General features: G+C 27.6%; 1 protein-coding gene across 1 annotated transcript in view; it reads right to left on the bottom strand.

The window, feature by feature from the left end:
* LOC111639140 (nose resistant to fluoxetine protein 6-like) overlaps positions 1-19,502 on the bottom strand; it is a 24,469-nt gene extending 4,967 nt beyond the window's left edge. Inside the window, exons 1-8 of the mRNA XM_023384928.1 lie at positions 19,082-19,502; positions 17,364-17,590; positions 12,849-12,960; positions 4,372-4,459; positions 4,158-4,276; positions 3,989-4,087; positions 2,619-2,789; positions 1,024-1,194 (exon numbers count right to left, since the gene is read on the bottom strand). Of these exons, the coding sequence (XP_023240696.1) occupies positions 1,024-1,194; positions 2,619-2,789; positions 3,989-4,087; positions 4,158-4,276; positions 4,372-4,459; positions 12,849-12,960; positions 17,364-17,590; positions 19,082-19,502 (1,408 nt within the window). The remainder of the gene's footprint in view (positions 1-1,023; positions 1,195-2,618; positions 2,790-3,988; positions 4,088-4,157; positions 4,277-4,371; positions 4,460-12,848; positions 12,961-17,363; positions 17,591-19,081) is intronic.
* Positions 19,503-21,482: the final 1,980 nt, after the last annotated feature.

The following is a 21,482-nucleotide window of genomic DNA, read 5'->3' as shown; positions in this document are numbered from 1 at the left end:
GGAGTTGAGTTCCATATTACTGTAAAAGCACCAATGGGGTCCGTATTTCACGCATCGCCATCTTGAATTAACTTATGTCTGTCAAGACCAAAATTTAAAAAAACGCGAACATCACACAGATGAATATGTACCCCTAAGTCTCTGGAACGGAATACGTGCACCAGTGAACCTACAACTACACGATTTATATTTTAAAAATAATTAAATTCACTTAGCATTCAAAACTTGCGAATTTTGAAAAAAACAAATTTGCTGATTAAATACGGACAACCGTTTAACTAAAGTAAAACGGGTTTTCCCCTTGCTATAGATGTCTGCCTAGTTCAGTTCAGCCAAAATCCGTTACAGTTCGCCTTCATTATCAGTTCGAAATGGGGTGGTTCCATAATACCCGCAGTGTTCCGTAATACCTTTTCCTCTATTGTTTTAATTTAAAGTATACGTGATATTATCTAAATAATATATGATACAGCCAAACCTCGATATAGTGCCACCTCCGAAATTGGCACTAAATGGAGTGTAGTGCTAAACCAAACAATTTCACACGAGAGAAATCATTTAAAATAATGAGATCTACACACAAATTTGAGATTCGAGTTGGAAAGTCGCACGATTTAGTAATAATAATATTCTTTGCAATGCAAAATCCTACATTTGGTAATTAAGAGATAACAAAGGATTTATTAATTATTATTATTTTAACGAACTATTTATTAATTATGAGCATGATCCATTCACGAGCATTAATTGGCCGTGTACGAGGCTATATCGAAATTTGACTGTATTTTATAGACTATCTTAAGAGAAATTAGCAAAGTGTCTAAGAAAAAAGATGAATATAAATTATTACGTTCGCTCCTTATTTACGAATTATTTGCCAACCACGTGTTACATTATTCTAAAATGTATTTTCTACGTATTGAAGGAGTGTATAAATTACATGTTATATTTCTGTAACGTTTTTTTTTTTTTAAATTGCCCATCAGATTGGAACTTATTTTTACAGTATAAAAGATATTTTACCTATTTCGATGTAATTCTTGCAATAATAGGTATGACCCAGAATTATCCAAGTGCAGCTAATGAATCGTATACCATGAAGAGGCCTTAAGGAATTTGTAGATGTTTCCGTTGTTAAAATATATTTTATGTTACTGTAAAATGAACACGCTTCGGTAAATCTGCGTAAAGCACCTAAAAAAAATATATAAATAAAAGCAATAAAACAAATAATAATAGAATTTTTTTCATCGTTTATCATAATAAAATTTAATTTATGGTAACTTCTTATCGTATTTTTTAATAAAAAGTTTAAGTTTTGGGGTCCTTTATGTCCGGATCTGGGCCAAATGTCTTCTCTACTTAGATTTATGTGGCCTTAATAGTGTTACATAATACCAAAGTATTTTTAAAATCTATTAATATTCTATGGTAGAATAGTTTAATCCTTATTAATCTAATAATGCTTTACTTCATTTGGTTTATTAAAATACATGAATGAATTCACTAAATGAATAGATATATCTTAATATTTTCTCCATATTCAAAGTTAATAAATAATTAGTTTTGCTTTAAAAAATAGCAGAAGTATTATTAAGATAATTCGATAACAAAAATGAATGCTGTCTCCTTCTAACATTATTGTTATTTTATGTAAAAGTTTAGTTAAATTATGTAATATATCTCTACGTTTTTATAACTTATGTCATTTTAAAATTAAGAAATTTTATTTAAAAGCCCAAGAAAATGTTTTTATAAATAATCTAAAACATATAAATCTAAATATATATATAATTACATGTTGATCGTAATTAAAATATACCTATTTAACACTCTGATAGCTTATTTAGCAATCTAAATGCAAACAAATTTGGTATAGTGGCATTTCAGGACTGGCAGAAAATATTTTCATAAAAGAATTAGTAACTCGTACTGTGGTACTTTTAGCTCTTCAAGCAATAAACATTTTATTTATACAAGACCTGTGCTNAGTGTTCCGTAATACCTTTTCCTCTATTGTTTTAATTTAAAGTATACGTGATATTATCTAAATAATATATGATACAGCCAAACCTCGATATAGTGCCACCTCCGAAATTGGCACTAAATGGAGTGTAGTGCTAAACCAAACAATTTCACACGAGAGAAATCATTTAAAATAATGAGATCTACACACAAATTTGAGATTCGAGTTGGAAAGTCGCACGATCTGGTAATAATAATATTCTTTGCAATGCAAAATCCTACATTTGGTAATTAAGAGATAACAAAGGATTTATTAATTATTATTATTTTAACGAACTATTTATTAATTATGAGCATGATCCATTCACGAGCATTAATTGGCCGTGTACGAGGCTATATCGAAATTTGACTGTATTTTATAGACTATCTTAAGAGAAATTAGCAAAGTGTCTAAGAAAAAAGATGAATATAAATTATTACGTTCGCTCCTTATTTACGAATTATTTGCCAACCACGTGTTACATTATTCTAAAATGTATTTTCTACGTATTGAAGGAGTGTATAAATTACATGTTATATTTCTGTAACGTTTTTTTTTTTTTAAATTGCCCATCAGATTGGAACTTATTTTTACAGTATAAAAGATATTTTACCTATTTCGATGTAATTCTTGCAATAATAGGTATGACCCAGAATTATCCAAGTGCAGCTAATGAATCGTATACCATGAAGAGGCCTTAAGGAATTTGTAGATGTTTCCGTTGTTAAAATATACTTTATGTTACTGTAAAATGAACACGCTTCGGTAAATCTGCGTAAAGCACCTAAAAAAAATATATAAATATATATTTAAAAAATAAACAGATAATTAATTAATATTTAAGATTAAATTACTTTGTTTTTCTTCTTTGTTTTTTAATGTTTTTGTTTTAAAAATCGAAGAATAAATCCTTGGAATAACATCTAACATAGTCACCAACGCGATGAAGATTGTAACGCTAAGTATAAGTGAGCTATAAAAAAAAGATATATATATATGAAATAAATTAATAAGGATTTAAATATTTATATAAAATTTAAGCTTAAATGCTCTTATATAATTAATTACCCAGTAATTATCTGTCCTTTAGACAGAGTTAATTCCGTTTTGATTTCACAATGTACAACACTCACGTTGATCTTCATGTGATGAGATGCTGTCAAGAAAAATTAAATTAAATTAATTTTATTTTATAAAAGAGATGATAATAAAGAGGTATAATTTATAAAATTCGCAAAGTTTAATATAAGACAACATAAGAGTCATTTTTTAAATGATTTTTAATGTCATATATAAATTTTACTATAGAAAAACAAGCTTATTATCTGCATTAATAAACAAAATATTAAGATAAAAATTTCTATTTATGAAAATAACAAAATTAAAAGCATTAGTGTAACAGAAATTCAGTTATCTGTGTCAAAAAAATAGTTTTTAAAATGTAGAGAAAGCATTTGTTTCTGTAACCAGAAGCGTAACCAGAGAGGGATTCAGGTAACCCGTGTCTTTCGTAAATAAATAAATTAAGAAAAAATAAGCACAGGGAAAAAATTTCAAATGTGATAAACTCACTTATACACGTGTATATACTATACAGTACAGTACAATATCTAAGAATTTACTCTTGGCCCTAGCTTTAGAACAGTGTTTCTCAACGGGGGCGATATCGCCCCCATGTGGGCGTTTTTCCATGTTGAGGGGGCGATTAGTAACAATTAATATTTTGGGGGCGAAAAACAATTTTCTGGGCGATATAGTAAAACATTATATTAAGATGAATTAGATATTTTATTTGTTATATCGTACAACAATTAAACAAATAATATTATACTAGTCACTAGTCTATTCAATGCAGTACGAATTTGGCGTTAGCCTTGGCCCTGGGCATCGGAATTTTGAAGTGAAGGGGNCCTATTTCGATGTAATTCTTGCAATAATAGGTATGACCCAGAATTATCCAAGTGCAGCTAATGAATCGTATACCATGAAGAGGCCTTAAGGAATTTGTAGATGTTTCCGTTGTTAAAATATACTTTATGTTACTGTAAAATGAACACGCTTCGGTAAATCTGCGTAAAGCACCTAAAAAAAATATATAAATATATATTTAAAAAATAAACAGATAATTAATTAATATTTAAGATTAAATTACTTTGTTTTTCTTCTTTGTTTTTTAATGTTTTTGTTTTAAAAATCGAAGAATAAATCCTTGGAATAACATCTAACATAGTCACCAACGCGATGAAGATTGTAACGCTAAGTATAAGTGAGCTATAAAAAAAAGATATATATATATGAAATAAATTAATAAGGATTTAAATATTTATATAAAATTTAAGCTTAAATGCTCTTATATAATTAATTACCCAGTAATTATCTGTCCTTTAGACAGAGTTAATTCCGTTTTGATTTCACAATGTACAACACTCACGTTGATCTTCATGTGATGAGATGCTGTCAAGAAAAATTAAATTAAATTAATTTTATTTTATAAAAGAGATGATAATAAAGAGGTATAATTTATAAAATTCGCAAAGTTTAATATAAGACAACATAAGAGTCATTTTTTAAATGATTTTTAATGTCATATATAAATTTTACTATAGAAAAACAAGCTTATTATCTGCATTAATAAACAAAATATTAAGATAAAAATTTCTATTTATGAAAATAACAAAATTAAAAGCATTAGTGTAACAGAAATTCAGTTATCTGTGTCAAAAAAATAGTTTTTAAAATGTAGAGAAAGCATTTGTTTCTGTAACCAGAAGCGTAACCAGAGAGGGATTCAGGTAACCCGTGTCTTTCGTAAATAAATAAATTAAGAAAAAATAAGCACAGGGAAAAAATTTCAAATGTGATAAACTCACTTATACACGTGTATATACTATACAGTACAGTACAATATCTAAGAATTTACTCTTGGCCCTAGCTTTAGAACAGTGTTTCTCAACGGGGGCGATATCGCCCCCATGTGGGCGTTTTTCCATGTTGAGGGGGCGATTAGTAACAATTAATATTTTGGGGGCGAAAAACAATTTTCTGGGCGATATAGTAAAACATTATATTAAGATGAATTAGATATTTTATTTGTTATATCGTACAACAATTAAACAAATAATATTATACTAGTCACTAGTCTATTCAATGCAGTACGAATTTGGCGTTAGCCTTGGCCCTGGGCATCGGAATTTTGAAGTGAAGGGGCGATACTACGTAACGGTTTTATTGAAGGGGCGATACTACGTTGAAAGGGGCGACGATTCGTTAGAGGTTGAGAAACACTGCATAGAGATTACATTCATGGTAAACAGGATGATTGTAGGTTTGCACGTTCTAATTTAGGCCCTGTAATAAAAATATATTGCAGATAATAGCGTAATTAGAACTATTACTCTACTGTCTGTAATATATTTTTATTCCCGCTACTGTATTCGCTTCTAACTCTTAATCTTTGTTTGTTAATATGGACGTTAAAACGTTAAACATTTAAATGTAGAATTCTAATTTTAAAATACTCCTTTAAAAAAATCTCTTTATCCACTCAAATGAGTGGATAAAGAGATTTTTAGAAGAATTTTATTTTAAATTTATTTCACATTTAAAAATAAAAATTAAAAATACAAACTATTTTTAAAGTCAAAATATTAGGGAAAAAGATGAACTCATCTATAAGAATAAATATTATATTTTAACAACATCAGATAACTCTTCTTGACTAATATAACACTATTAATAAGCAAATATTGATCTTATCATTAAGACATAGGCGAAAATTTTTGATCAGACGATTAGAGATGATTTAATACAATAAGAATTTACTATAAAATTTAATTATTTGGTATATGGAACCTAATAAAAGTGCGATGAGAAACGGGCCAATTACAAATGAATTTTTTACATTGCTTTCATATTATGTTACTATATTATTAATTGTTATAAAACGGCAAAAAAAGCTTAATTTTGAGGAAAGAGATGAGTTTTAAAAAATTTAAAAAATTGTAAATGCTAATAACGACCCCTTCTCTATCTCATTAACCCCTTGACCTTTAACCACCAAAATTTAATGGCATCAATGCTTCTAATACACAAATCTTTCTGCAAAATTTTAGAAATTTTAGATCAAAAAGCACAGGAGTTATTAAGCTTCAAAGAGGGTGAAAAAATTCGTTTCCCCACACACACATACAAAAAAACCCGAATGTTTTTTGCATTTTTCGACGTTTCATAAATCTAAAAATGTAAAAATCTTGGGGTCATTTCTTGACCGATCGCCATACTTTCCCTGTTATACTGTACATAACGGGAAAGTAAAAATAAATAAATAAACAGGATCTGAATCATCCTAATGGCTCCTCATATAGTTACGTTGAATCCTCATTATCCTGTTGATAAATCAATAAACTATTTACTAAAATAGATTTCTCTGTTTATAAAATTAAAATTTTACACAATTCGCTTGTGCCAACGATAGATCTGACATCTAGCGGTATTAACGCGAACTACGTAATGGCGGCTGCTAAGGGTATAAAGTCTGACTGCAGTAAAGTCTGTGGTCTGTTAGAATTAGAAAGTGTTCAAGCTACAATGGTAAATAATAAGTATTGCTGTGAATTTACATGCAAGTCTAAAGGTTCATCAAACTCAGTACATATGCGCACATTCGCAAAAAATAAATTACATCGAAAAAAGTAGGAAATAAAACTGAAGTTATCACTTTAGTTTCACCAACACCTAATTTTGCTGTACTTAAAATTATTTTATTTTTACAAACGTTTTTAACCTATCTAATATAGACCATCGTCAGGTTTAATATTATAAATGTTCCAAAATGGAACGTACCGTTTTTGAATATTTTACATATTTAAAATTAAAAAAAATAATTTAACTTTAAAATAAATTGAAAGAAGTGTGTATATTAAATAAATAAATAAAAAGTAAATAAAATAAATCAAAGACAAGTCTGTCTAAAAGGGATCACCATTGAAGTAAGACGTCTGTGTGTCACCGATTCTTTTTACTTTTAATTGGATGTTTGCGTTTTTTAAAGGACTTTTTTTACCTTTGGCGGCATGAAGCCCAAAAAAAGGAAGGCCTGTCGCCATTAATGTGTATGTGTAGTCTGAAATGCAAAATAAATGGTGATCCCTTTTGGACAGACTTGTCTTTGATTTATTTTACAATAATCCAGCCATCGGACGGAAAAATTCAAAAAGTAAATAAACAAATAAAATATAGAAAACAAAGCTAACTAGAAAGAAACATGGTTTTGGGTGCTCTTTTATAGACCATTCTCGAGTTTTTATAAGAAAAAGAGCACCCAATATCTATAGCTTGCTACGGAACGATAAAGATAGCATAAAAAAGGAAGAGAAAGCTGGGGTATATAAAATGAAAATATATAACAGAAAAAATAATGGGACTTAAAAACCCTTAAATCATGTTTCTTTCTAGTTAGCTTTGTTTTCTATATTTTATTTTATTTAATATACACACTTCTTTCAATTTATTTTGAAGTTAAATTACTTTTTTGAATTTTAAATATGTAAAATATTCAAAAACGGTACGTTCCATTTTGGAACATTTATAATATTAAACCTGACGATGGTCTATATTAGATAGGTTAAAAACGTTTGTAAAAATAAAAGAATTTTAAGCACAGCAAAATTAGGTGTTGGTGAAACTGAAGTGAATTAGTTGCTAAGAGGTGGATAGATATGAAGTTATCAGTTTTAATTATAATATTAGCCTTATCCTTAAACCTATGAAAGTTAGCCTATTTTCATATAATCACCCACGCCCTCTTCAAGGCCATAATATTTCTTTGCGCAGGATTTGCCATCCACAACATAAAAATTAACCAAGATATACGAAAAATATTCCTTCTTTAGCATTTCCTCTCCTTATAAGGCCTCTTTTCCGATTACCCACATATTCTAAAATGTCATAAGGTGTAATCATCATGACTTAAACAACTACGAAATCAACTAGGATTAATGTCGGACACAAATGCGAATAAAACGTTTTGACTACAGAGAGAAAATACATTAAAAAGACAACACACGTGTAACTCTCGTATGTTGCCACGCACGCTATACCCTTTGTGGCAGCCATTTTGGTCGACTCATACGTCACCTATATTTACTGGCACAAGCGAATTAAAGTGGATCGATAGAAGACCGTAATATTTAGATATTAAGTTTTTTATTTTCATTCACATTATATTTTTTACGTTTTCTTCCACATCAAATTATTATTATTTTGAGGAAAATGTTATATATTACGTGTATTCAATCTTTCTTCTCTGCATAATTTAGAAATAAGATACATCTGTTATGTCTATTGTTCAATAAAACAGGATAACTATAGTAATGCCCTTTTATTTTCTTGATTTCGATTGATTCGAAGAAGAAACAGATGTACAAAATAACGCAAAGAGAAGTTGTTGAATAAATAACATCTGAAATAATTTAAATACATATCACACATATGGATAATTGAACTTTTGTTGTATTGACAAAAAGCATGATAAAACCAACCACAAGAGAAGATTTGAATTATATATTTTCATGAATACTTCAATTCCTACCGAATAAATTAAGTTAGAACTTTACTAAATTTTTATACTGGTCGCTTTAATCGATCTGATAGTATCCATAAGTTGAACTCAGTTAAAGCCTCATGAAAAAATATTCCATCCATATGAGATAATTTCAGAATAATATCCATCATACTTCTACAGTTTAAGATTGCTCAAATCATTTTCATTGTGCATAGTTAGTAGAAACTAGAATTATATTGAAATTGCAACACATCTGACAAGGAGGATGCTTCCAAAAAGGACTTTCTATGAGAAATTGGCCACTATTTAGGTGTTAAACACGTGAAAAACATCTGGAAAACTCCACGTGGCCAGCCTGTTGGTGTTCAGCGGTTTCATGCTTTAGAAGGGCGATTTCTTATTTATAACTAAGTCACTGAGAATCTTTATATTGTGTGTATACAATTATAAATATATAAATAAATATATATATGTGTGTGTGTTTATATTCATTTTTATATAATAGAAAATATTAATAATTTGGAATAATTGAAGTATCTCCTTAAAATCTATTGATAGCTCTTTACTTATTGTTTACTGTAAAAACTATATTATGAGCAATTTATAAATAACGAGTGACAATATTCCTTAATTAGAATATGCCAGGGGAAAAAAGGTTAAGAATGCATACTTTTTTTAAAATTAAATTATTCATCCGTTTATTCTAAATAGTCCATTCCGAAAAGTTGCTTATTTTATTTTCTAACATATTGTTCGATTTAGGTTATTGTTCAACGAAGTATTAATATGAGTAACTAGAAAAATATTTTGTAATGATTTTATGTAAATTTATAAATAAAAAAATTACTTCTAAATCATTGTAATCTTCTAGCTTCGGGGCTTGAAAGAAGATAGCTGTTTCCGGGTTAATCACAAAATATGGACCCCGAAAGCAATAAAAATACGGGAATAAAACAAATAATAATAGAATTTTTTTCATCGTTTATCATAATAAAATTTAATTTATGGTAACTTCTTATCGTATTTTTTAATAAAAAGTTTAAGTTTTGGGGTCCTTTATGTCCGGATCTGGGCCAAATGTCTTCTCTACTTAGATTTATGTGGCCTTAATAGTGTTACATAATACCAAAGTATTTTTAAAATCTATTAATATTCTATGGTAGAATAGTTTAATCCTTATTAATCTAATAATGCTTTACTTCATTTGGTTTATTAAAATACATGAATGAATTCACTAAATGAATAGATATATCTTAATATTTTCTCCATATTCAAAGTTAATAAATAATTAGTTTTGCTTTAAAAAATAGCAGAAGTATTATTAAGATAATTCGATAACAAAAATGAATGCTGTTTCCTTCTAACATTATTGTTATTTTATGTAAAAGTTTAGTTAAATTATGTAATATATCTCTACGTTTTTATAACTTATGTCATTTTAAAATTAAGAAATTTTATTTAAAAGCCCAAGAAAATGTTTTTATAAATAATCTAAAACATATAAATCTAAATATATATATAATTACATGTTGATCGTAATTAAAATATACCTATTTAACACTCTGATAGCTTATTTAGCAATCTAAATGCAAACAAATTTGGTATAGTGGCATTTCAGGACTGGCAGAAAATATTTTCATAAAAGAATTAGTAACTCGTACTGTGGTACTTTTAGCTCTTCAAGCAATAAACATTTTATTTATACAAGACCTGTGCTATACAGAGATCTTATACTGCTTAATATTGTTTCCATTCTGAAGTTGTAAGGCGATGTTCAACAGTGTGTTCAATGGCTGATCGTAATGTGTTATCAGTAGGCTGCAATTTGCAACATATCCTCAATAAATCACATTTATTAAGTGTTCTATAACTAATATTTTTTTAGAACTTTTCGTTGTTTGCAACACTACATTAAAGAGTTTTGGTACGAAATGACTTTCGCGTATCCTGAAATGACACCATACGAAATTTGGCTGCTGAATATCTGATCTCATTTTATTTTTTATTAAAATAAAATTAAAATAATATTTGCATGCTAGAATGAAGTCAGCTCTCCACTACAGTAGCCAATAATAGACTGAAGCATATGGACGTTCAATATCAACACACAGCTATAAGAAAATCTCTAAGTGGTTCAAGTACAATGTAGTGTTATAGCTTCATGGGACCCAGCGAATTTGAAATAGGGACCCATGTACGGTGTTGATTTTAGGCATTTTTCTACAGGAATTATTTTAGGGGCAATATTTTGTTATAAAAGATTGATTTGGGCCTCCTGCTAGTGGGTGCCCCAGGCAATTGTCATTTTTGACCATAGGAATACGCGGCACTGTCCAATAATATACAAAAATATACAAGAGCATATTTATGTATATTTTTGGTATATATGTATTCAGGGTATTTGGTTTAGAGGTTTAATAAAAAAAATTATAATTTGCATTGTATTTGTATCGGACTGTGGAAATAATTGTGTATTTTGTTAACATTTGGGTAATTTTTGAGAAATACAGGGCAAATCGGTGCACGTTAATGAAGGATCAGACAATAGACCACAATGACTGGAACAAGTTATTCGGACATGCTGCGACTTACACTATCCCTCAACTTCTTCCTGGCACCATTTTTCAATAAGATGTGTCCCCTCCCACTTTGCGATATAGATAAAACAATTTCTGAATGGAGTTTCCCAGACGGTAGATTGGTTCTTATCCCAGTGAACTTTTTCTTGTGAGATTTTATGAATCAAGTTTATCGTATATTAGTGCATAACTTGAATGACCTGAGACAAAATCTGTCAGGCTATGGACGCTTTTGAATGCGTGGTTGAAGTGAAATAAAAAATTGGACATCCACTACGTCGTCGTTGGTTTTCAATTTATACGCTTTTCTTTTATTAAACCTCTAAGCCGAATACCCTGTATAATTGAAAATGTTTCAATACAGCAATAGCGCATAAGACATTATTTCTGTTAATTACCATTGCCCCTTAGCAACATAGCACAAGATAACCAGTAAATCGGAGAGCCCAAGAACAAATAGCCCAGAGGACATATAATACAAATAATGTTATACACAAGTATATTTTAAAAAGTTTAATAAACGAATAATTTTATTTAAAATCATTAAAATATATTGCATAAATCCCAACCTTTCATTTTTTATGATGAGTATATATCACGAATAAAAATTATTAAAAAAATAACTATGTAATAACTTCAAACTGAATATTTTTAAAACGTTTTCTACTTTTAAAATACTAATTATTCAAAAATTATTCAAATAAATTAATTATAATGTGTTCTATTTTTAAAATGCATTAGAAATGATGCTGAATAATGTTAATATAATTGAAATTAAAATATAAATTATATATTATTTTAACAATTTGCATATTATTTATGATTAACTTAATTTACGATAAATAAATTAAATTTAACAGAAATATAAAATGTAATTGTAATGAGAACATAATATAATTTAATTTAAAACAAAATTTATTAGAAGAAGAACTAGACTATAAAAAACTATTTAAAAAATAATTTTCTGAATAAATTATGTATTTAAATTTAAAGCTATTTCTATAATATAAATTTAGGTGAACTATATAATTCACAACATGGATAAGAAGTTATTTTTTATTCGTATTTTGCTTTCATAGACACATTTTTAAACTTTGTATTCAAGAAGCAACTTAAAGTAAACTAGATCAAGGCAATCTTTTACAAGATTTTAATATCAATTTTTCCTACCAAGAATTATAACTTTTTTACATAAAAAACATTGTATCACTCAAAAAACATTCCTCTTTTATCATTTTTATTACATTAAACATAGTTATGCTTTGAATAACTTACGGAAAGAGAGACGTAAGCTCTCTTCTTGTGAGAATTTACGACTTCTAAGGCTAGATTTAAACCGGTTGTGGCCTTAAGCTATAACATAAAACAGGCCTTTTCCCCTCCATCAAATAATACATATAAAAATGTAAACTATAGATTCAAAACGCGAGGCATAAGCTACAGTTTGTTTAGCTTAGCCTATGTATACAAATCCGGCAATAATAGTTTCGTTTATTTTGGGATCTAAATGAAAAGAAGCTGGAGAGATGAAGAACGTTTCAGCTTAAATGGCAAATGTTTGTCCTAAATTGTTCGAAATAAACAGTAATGATGATGTAGAATCATGATAATGGTATCAAATTATATTTAGAATATAATTAACACGATGTTATTCTTACAAAATTTGCTTAAAATAGAGAAAAACATGGATAGGTAATCATACCTAATGAAGTCATCTCTTCGACGTCTTTCCTGCTACATGACGAAGGAAGACACAAACCGAATCGATGTTGGATAAAATAATAAGAAGGCATCAAATCACTCATGTGCATTTCCTAAATTATAAGAAATGTAGATAATTACTGATAAAAACTTTTATAAATAAAATAATACAACAAAACATTAAATTTCTGTTAATATATAATTAAAAATTGTGCTATTAAGCTACATTACAGTGTATTGTAACATTTCGATTTAACGTAGTTAAGAAATACAGTACTGTACTTTCTATTTAAAATAAAGTAGCCAATTATAATCATTTCTTAATTAATATGCAATTCATCAATAATTTTAAGTAATTACATTTAATATTTATCATTCAAGAAAATTATTTTTGAGAAACTCTTTATGCAAACCATATTTAATTCACCAGGACGAAGATATGAAAATGTATTTTGAGGATGGTTCCGAATTCGATTCTCCCCTCAGACCTTTCTTATTGAATGTTCTTTAGATTAAACAATAAAAAGTAATTTAAGAAAAAGGACGTTTTGTAATTGGAAAAAGCATATTTACGTCCAACCAACGTGAGAATTGACTTTTGCTAGAACAAGGAGTGTGCTTTTTCCAACGGTGTGTTTTTGTCAGAACAAAATATTTTTATTAACAGGTTCCTACGATATAAACAGAAGTTGCTATTATTTAGAAATATCTCATTAAAAATAGATTTCCTGTGTTTATCTATTATTTCTTTTGTAGTAAGATGAAATTCAGATGAATGGCTGAGTTTATCAAACAACTGAATATTGGTTGTGAGGCTCACCAACGAGCTAGCCACGTGTTTTCCGGGTTTTCTTTGCATGTCTATCACCTAAATGGGATGCTAGTTTTCTATAGAAAGTCCTCTCGAGAATCACCCTCTTTGGCAGATCGCTCTGGTGTTGCATTGTTCCACTGAACCACATCAACATTTTATGAATTAATTTATATTTAGCTAAATTTTATTCGTGGCTGTTTAAAAAATAAATAAATAAGTGTTATGTATCATTTTGAATCTTACTCTTTATGATATTTTGTTCGAATTTTCTAGTTTACTTCTATCTTTCTATGTTTTAAATAGAGTTTTTTCAAGTTTTTATGTGTGAAAGAAACTAATTTTAATTCTTAATAATGAAAACATAACCTCTTTCTTTTTTATTAATCATAAAGCATAAGTTAGTTTAAAGTCACATGCTTATGTCATGAATTACTTTTCCTCGTGAATCGCGGGTCAATGTTACTAGAGGAAAAGAAAGGTCGAATTTTATTTTCAGTTCAAAGAACTTGTATTGACATACGAGAATCATTTCTACTCAAAGTTTTGTAATTTCCTTAAATAACCTTTTTCACTTTCTTTATTAAATTTCTATTATTTGAAGCACATTTTAAAGATCTTTATAGAAAATTAACGTGTCTTTTTTACTTCAAAATATCAATAAATTATAATTGTCAAACAGATTCGAAACATTTCTTTTTTCCCTTTTACTCTATATTTTTTAACATTTATCCTAAATTTTTATTTAAATTGTTTAATAATTAGTTCAAATTTTTCAGCAAATAAATATTTTAACTATTTTCTTCCTAAAAAGAAACAGGTTTCTAAATAGTACGCGTAATCAATGTTAATGTTCTATTTAGGAGAATGTTTAAACAGTTTAATCTATATTTTAATATAATCTAAGAGTGTTTTTTTAAAATTCGAATTATAGAATTTTTATTAATATTAAATTCCTCTTACTTAANCTTAAAAAAATAAAAACAGAAAAGAAAACTGCGAATATAATTAGAAGCATTTTAAAAGTAAGGTGAATAAACATATCAAAATTAATATTATATCATGCATCTCGAGTTACAAAATTACTAAAATTTTTTTATAACTTAATAAAGTACAGTAAAATCTTTGAATGTTTTTCAAGGGAACTGAGAAAATTATCGTATGAATAAAGTATTTCATAATAAAGTATCGTGCAGAAAGTTTCTAATGTATAATTGCGAAAATTGTACAAATGAGAAGCTATAAACTAACTGACTTTATGGTTTTCATAACCTCATAAACCACCGAGAAACGTATAAACGAAGTTCAATTGTATAATAAAAATTTGAAATTATTTTTCTTATTTTTATATTTATTTTTCTTTCTACTTTGCCTATATTTATATAAGATTTTATTTAGAACTTTTCAGAAAAAATACAAAACGAAGGATGCACTTGTTAAAACAATTCTTAGTACAGTGGTGTACACACAGGCGAGGGTACGCCACTGTACTAAGCCATTGTCTTCTCGGAATCGCACGTGTGAAAACGTGTCGTGTGTACTTATCCTCAATTTTGCAATTCAAAATTCTAGTATATTTATCTTTTTCTATGAATGAAATATATCCAACTTTATTAAATACAGTTTTGTTTACAAGAGATTTTATCATCAAGAGTACATTTTTATAAAAATAGGAAAAATCGTTTTTTAAATGCGATTAACCCCATGTCTTCGATTTAAATTCATTTTCAAACTCAAAACATTCATATTATATAAATTTCCTCCAAAGATAAATGCTGCTATTCAACTTTAGTACATAAATTTGTTCCTTTAAACCAGGATAATCTTAATAATAAAAAGATTTTGTCCCTACTATTTATACACATTTTGACTGTCATTTCACTAACAAAGAGTTAAATTCAGTCAATGACTTATTTCAGAATGTCACGATTATAATGAGATTTGTCTTTTTTTCTCGAATTATCAACTAAAATTATTCTTAAATATTTCATTAGACTTATGCTAAATTTGATTATTAATTCGAAAAATTACGTTAACTATCTTATTCGAGTTCGTTCACATTTACCAATTTAGAAGAATTAAAATTATATGAAGGTTTAACTTATGGATACAAATTCACTGAGTTCAGCGTTAATAAAGTTCCTTTAGTATTAACACGACGAATGTATAATCGTCGTCTTCAGGTGAAAAGAACAAATTTTAACTAGACAAACGTGCAGGATGTTCCAAAGGAACAAAATATTTAAATTCAAACAGGTGTCCGGAAATTCCGTTAAGAACGTGCAACTAATTTTTGATATGTTCGAATTTTTATATTTTACGATGTTAGCGGCGCATGTGTGGAAATGCTACCGCGTNCGAAAAATTACGTTAACTATCTTATTCGAGTTCGTTCACATTTACCTATTTAGAAGAATTAAAATTAGAATTTTTAAAATAAAATATTGTTATTAGGGAAAGCAGGAAGACAAATTAAAACTCCACGAACTGAAAGTTTAGATTCTCATGGCACAGGTCATTAAGTAACCATCACGATTTGAACAATAAACTCTTAACTTTCTCATCATCCGTTCTAAATTGCAATTTATGACTAATTTTATTAAAATTGGACGATGAATTATATTAAAAATCTACGTAAATATTAAAATTGTTTGCTACTTATCATAATAAAATTTCTGTTAGATTGTGAATAAATTAAAAGTTCAATAAAGATTCGTGCACGAATTTATTTCTCGATTATTATTATTAAAAATTTAACGGTTCTTGCTAATTTTTTAAAAACAATATTCTAGATTATAGCAAAAAAGAAAAAGCAGAATTATCTCAGGTCTGACAGACGAGTGGATAAGACCACTAAACATTGATAGTTGTTGTTAGTGGGTTTATATCTGACCAACGAGATTGTTGTGAGTTTTCTTCACGTGTCTAACACCTAAATATGGGTCAATTTCCTATAATCAACGAACTGGCCACGTGTTTCTTTATGTGTCTAATTAGCACTTAAATAGTAGTCAGTTTCCCATGGAAAGTCCTCTCAGGAGGCATCTTGGCAGATCGTTCTTATTTGTCAGGTTTATTTTATCAATCCAATCCTTTTCTCTTACAAACTGTTGCATTTTCACAAAATAATTATTTTACAATTTACAAAAGTGTTTTGTAAAGATTATTTTCCATTTAGAAAATGCTATACTATTGATAACATTTGCACACAAGAATTTCAATACTTGTAATTGCAATTACATTGAAAAAATATTAACATTTTGAGCACACAAATTTTCTAAATTAATTAAATAAAAAATTTTATAGCGTTTATAAATTCATAAAAAAAGAAGAATATCTAATTATGATAAAGGATAATTAATTTGTTCCTTAATCTGTATTGGCGAATTTTAAAAATAATCCATTAAAAAATTCTTATCAAGTTCATGGCTAATGGCTAAATTGTTTCGCTTTGGCAATTACTTTTCTATTTTCAGCTATGATAATAAAGCAGAACGCTAAAATATTTCTGGTTTAACACGTTAAAAATATAATTAGATGAATTATTTTAGCAACGTAGGAAAATTTAAAGATAGAAACTGTATCTTATAAGGATAAACGTTAAAAATACATAAGCCTTCTTTCCTAGTAAGTTACTAAGATTAATTTTACGAGAAAAAAAAGTTCACAACTCGTGTAAAGATTTTAATTTTATTTACTACTTACATGAAGTTTTTTCTTTAAGACAGGATATTCTTGAAATGCTGAATCAAAAGTATATTGCCTTGGTCTTGGTGGGAGATATGGACTAATATTAATCGAGCAGTATTGCCCCTTCATGGAATTAGGATCCTCTTCATCTACTACAACGCTCAAACATTCGTCGTAAGAGCCAAAGGTGGACATGGAACCATATAAAATTCCTTCTGGTATTTTACTATTGGCATCTATCACTACAAAGAAAGAAATTCGTCTACAGACCTATTGACATATATTAATAAGTTTATCAGATCGTTTATTATATTTTATCTAATATAAAAACAAAAAGATTATAAAAATATAATTAAGATACTTTTCTAAGTAAATAAAGCATAAAATTATATAATGATAACTTATTCATTTAAAATTTTGAACATTTAGAATTGTAAGCATGTTTATTTAACAATAACTGTTATATAAGGTGTCCTATAAGTCTGGAACCAAAGAAACTATATTGATCTTTGTTTATTCTTTTACAGATAGCACGGAGTAAAGAAGAAGAAATTCAAGTTGTTTTCATTGTATGGATACATGGTCAGCAAAAAAATCACTGAAGAGTTTAAAAAATTGCATTCAGACTGCAATGTATGATTGGTGGAAAGTGGGCAGTCTGTTCATCTGTATAGGATCTTTACCATCAGAATAACTTGAATTCGTTTCTCCTTACTTAGAGCCAAGCTCTAAATATAAAATGATAAACAAAGATTAACATAACTCTTATAGTTCCAGACTTGTTGGTACACGATAGATATAAAAATGTTAAAACATATAAATTTTTCTAAATATTTAAAAGTATTTTTTAGTAAGTATTTGAAATTAATTTCAAATTTGTTTAAAAACTGTGTTAAAATATAAATTTAAAAAAAAATCAAAAAAATTTATCTTAAATTTTCCTTAAAAAATAAAATTTATCTCGTAATATTCATGACCCATAACGGATTTTACGCTTAAATTCAAAATATTTTAAATTTTTTCTTATAGAAAATATGTTGCACCGATGATTTTATTTATATATAAAATGTCATAAAGATGGGAAAAAAATTAATTCGTTGGAGTTAAAATAAACATCATTAGTACATTTAAATATAATAAAATCTTTATCAGAAAGCATTTAATTTTTAATCAATTACAATAGATTAAATATTCGAACAGGGAAATGATTCAGTTACTTATTCGCCATAATCAGTTCAGCACTGATAATTTTACATAATGATAATGCACGTAACATGCTTGTTATTTATGACTTTACAATATATTCTGTACACATTATGATTCATTTAAGCATATTGTATATACAATAATAGGTACCAGACGGTAACGGTAGGCATACGAATATAATACTAAGTATACATTTTACAATTCGTTTGAGTTTTTCTAATTTTATTTTCTATTGGATAATTATTGGAATTAGAAATCGGATATATTTTTAGAATGTATGCATCAGTCTGTTAAGAATTTCTTGAAAAAAAAAGAAAACATTGTTAAAATTTGAAAAGTTTAAGCATATTCTAATGGTTAAAATTTTTAAGAGAAATCCTTCAAGTTCATGGAAAATTTGTCTATTAAATAAAGCCAGATATATTGAGTACATATTTCATTAAATTTTGGTAGGTCAATTAAGTGCTTAAAAATTAGAATTTTATAACGAAAATATTTTAAAATTATCTAATTAATAAAATACTTACATTTCATTGTCCATGGCCGAAACTCTCTTAATCCCCTGACAACTTGAAGAAATGCAAATGTGCAATTGTTAGATAATTTCAGTTCTGAACTCATGGACATGAAGATAGGAAGCAATTGTTTCAAAGCTTTATCTGACATGTCTCTAATGAAACCTTTCATGGAATTGAGAAAATCGATCAGTTCTTTTTCGGGATCTTCTTCTTCTTCGGGTTTATTATTCTCCTTCTTTATGCCAAAATGTTCATTTTCATTCGATATTGATGGTTTATTATTATTAAATTTTTTGGAACTAGTTAATTCTGCTGTTCTATTTACGGGTAACGATTCTAAAGTAATACCTGGTGAATGTGTAGTGGTAGCACCCACCAGAAACCACGAGAGGACTGTTGTTAAAATTACGCAAAACTTCTTAAAATCCATCTTTACTAAAAATCACGCATTCTCTTGATAATCTAAACTTAAAATACAGTTATAAATCTTTATCTTAAATATGATTAATTAAAAATATAATGCATTTAAATTGCTTAATTTTTATATTTAGTATAAAGCTCGAGCCAATTAAAGTAGAAATAACATAAATAATTATATAAATTCTTTCAACTATCGGCACTTATCTACGTGGCTATTACATAAGTTCTCAACAGAACAATAAATGATTACGTTTATCTAAAGTAGCGCGAAAATATAGCAACTTACCTAGAGAAGAGTTGAGAAGGAAATGAAGGGAGAGGTAGCATGTAACCCATATACAGGTTGGTTTACTAGGATGTTGCACTGACCTCAAACAGTCGGTTATTTTCGGTCACACATCCAAATGGCATACTGATCAATGAACTTTACTAAATCAGAAGTATTGATTCTGTAACGTTATACGTATATATATAATGCGTGATCTTCACACAATTTATTAGTTTTTTCATTAGTTCAGCGAACTTTATGAAATCAGAAGTATGTAAATAAGGTAATAATTGCCGATGTAATTATACTTATTAAGTGATAATTCATGTAAGTATCTAAAGATTATTATTATTATTCATAAAATTAATTTATATTTAGCTAAATTTTATTCGTGGCTGTTTAAAAAATAAATAAATAAGTGTTATGTATCATTTTGAATCTTACTCTTTATGATATTTTGTTCGAATTTTCTAGTTTACTTCTATCTTTCTATGTTTTAAATAGAGTTTTTTCAAGTTTTTATGTGTGAAAGAAACTAATTTTAATTCTTAATAATGAAAACATAACCTCTTTCTTTTTTATTAATCATAAAGCATAAGTTAGTTTAAAGTCACATGCTTATGTCATGAATTACTTTTCCTCGTGAATCGCGGGTCAATGTTACTAGAGGAAAAGAAAGGTCGAATTTTATTTTCAGTTCAAAGAACTTGTATTGACATACGAGAATCATTTCTACTCAAAGTTTTGTAATTTCCTTAAATAACCTTTTTCACTTTCTTTATTAAATTTCTATTATTTGAAGCACATTTTAAAGATCTTTATAGAAAATTAACGTGTCTTTTTTACTTCAAAATATCAATAAATTATAATTGTCAAACAGATTCGAAACATTTCTTTTTTCCCTTTTACTCTATATTTTTTAACATTTATCCTAAATTTTTATTTAAATTGTTTAATAATTAGTTCAAATTTTTCAGCAAATAAATATTTTAACTATTTTCTTCCTAAAAAGAAACAGGTTTCTAAATAGTACGCGTAATCAATGTTAATGTTCTATTTAGGAGAATGTTTAAACAGTTTAATCTATATTTTAATATAATCTAAGAGTGTTTTTTTAAAATTCGAATTATAGAATTTTTATTAATATTAAATTCCTCTTACTTAAAAATCGGCTTTGTTCCAAAGTGATCCATTGCTAAATCAACGAGACAATTAAAGATTTTTGTAGAATATCTTCATTTGATTATTCAATTTTAACAACAAATTATATAAAAATGCATAAATTAAATAATAATTATGATAATTTAAACACGAAAACGTTCCCTTTCCACTAACCATTTAAAAATCATGTCAAGTCGCTCGCGGAGATAACAAGGTTGAAGAACGAATTGGCACCAATCTCTCACCACTGTTGACCGATTTGTGGTTCTAAATTCGACTTAACCAATTATTTCCACGTTTTCACAATATAAGGAAGTAATTATTGTTGTCGTTCTCAGAGTAACGGACTGGACAAAAGAACATGGGAAAAAATTCAATAAAAACGTTTGTTTTCTTCTTAAGAATGATTGTTTTTTACATGAAAAAAATGAAATAAAAAGATATATATAAAAAGTTTTCATTTGAATAAGGGCTCATGTCAGTATTTTTTATTATATTTTCTTAGGACTTAACTATTTATTGACTCTTCGTTAATTATACTTAAAATATAAGATTTCGGAA

The sequence above is a fragment of the Centruroides sculpturatus genome, unplaced genomic scaffold (assembly GCF_000671375.1).
Source record: "Centruroides sculpturatus isolate CEXI.00-Female unplaced genomic scaffold, Cexi_2.0 scaffold1228, whole genome shotgun sequence".
NCBI classification, from domain to species: Eukaryota; Metazoa; Arthropoda; class Arachnida; order Scorpiones; family Buthidae; genus Centruroides; species Centruroides sculpturatus.
This window is presented reverse-complemented; position numbering and strand designations above follow the sequence as displayed.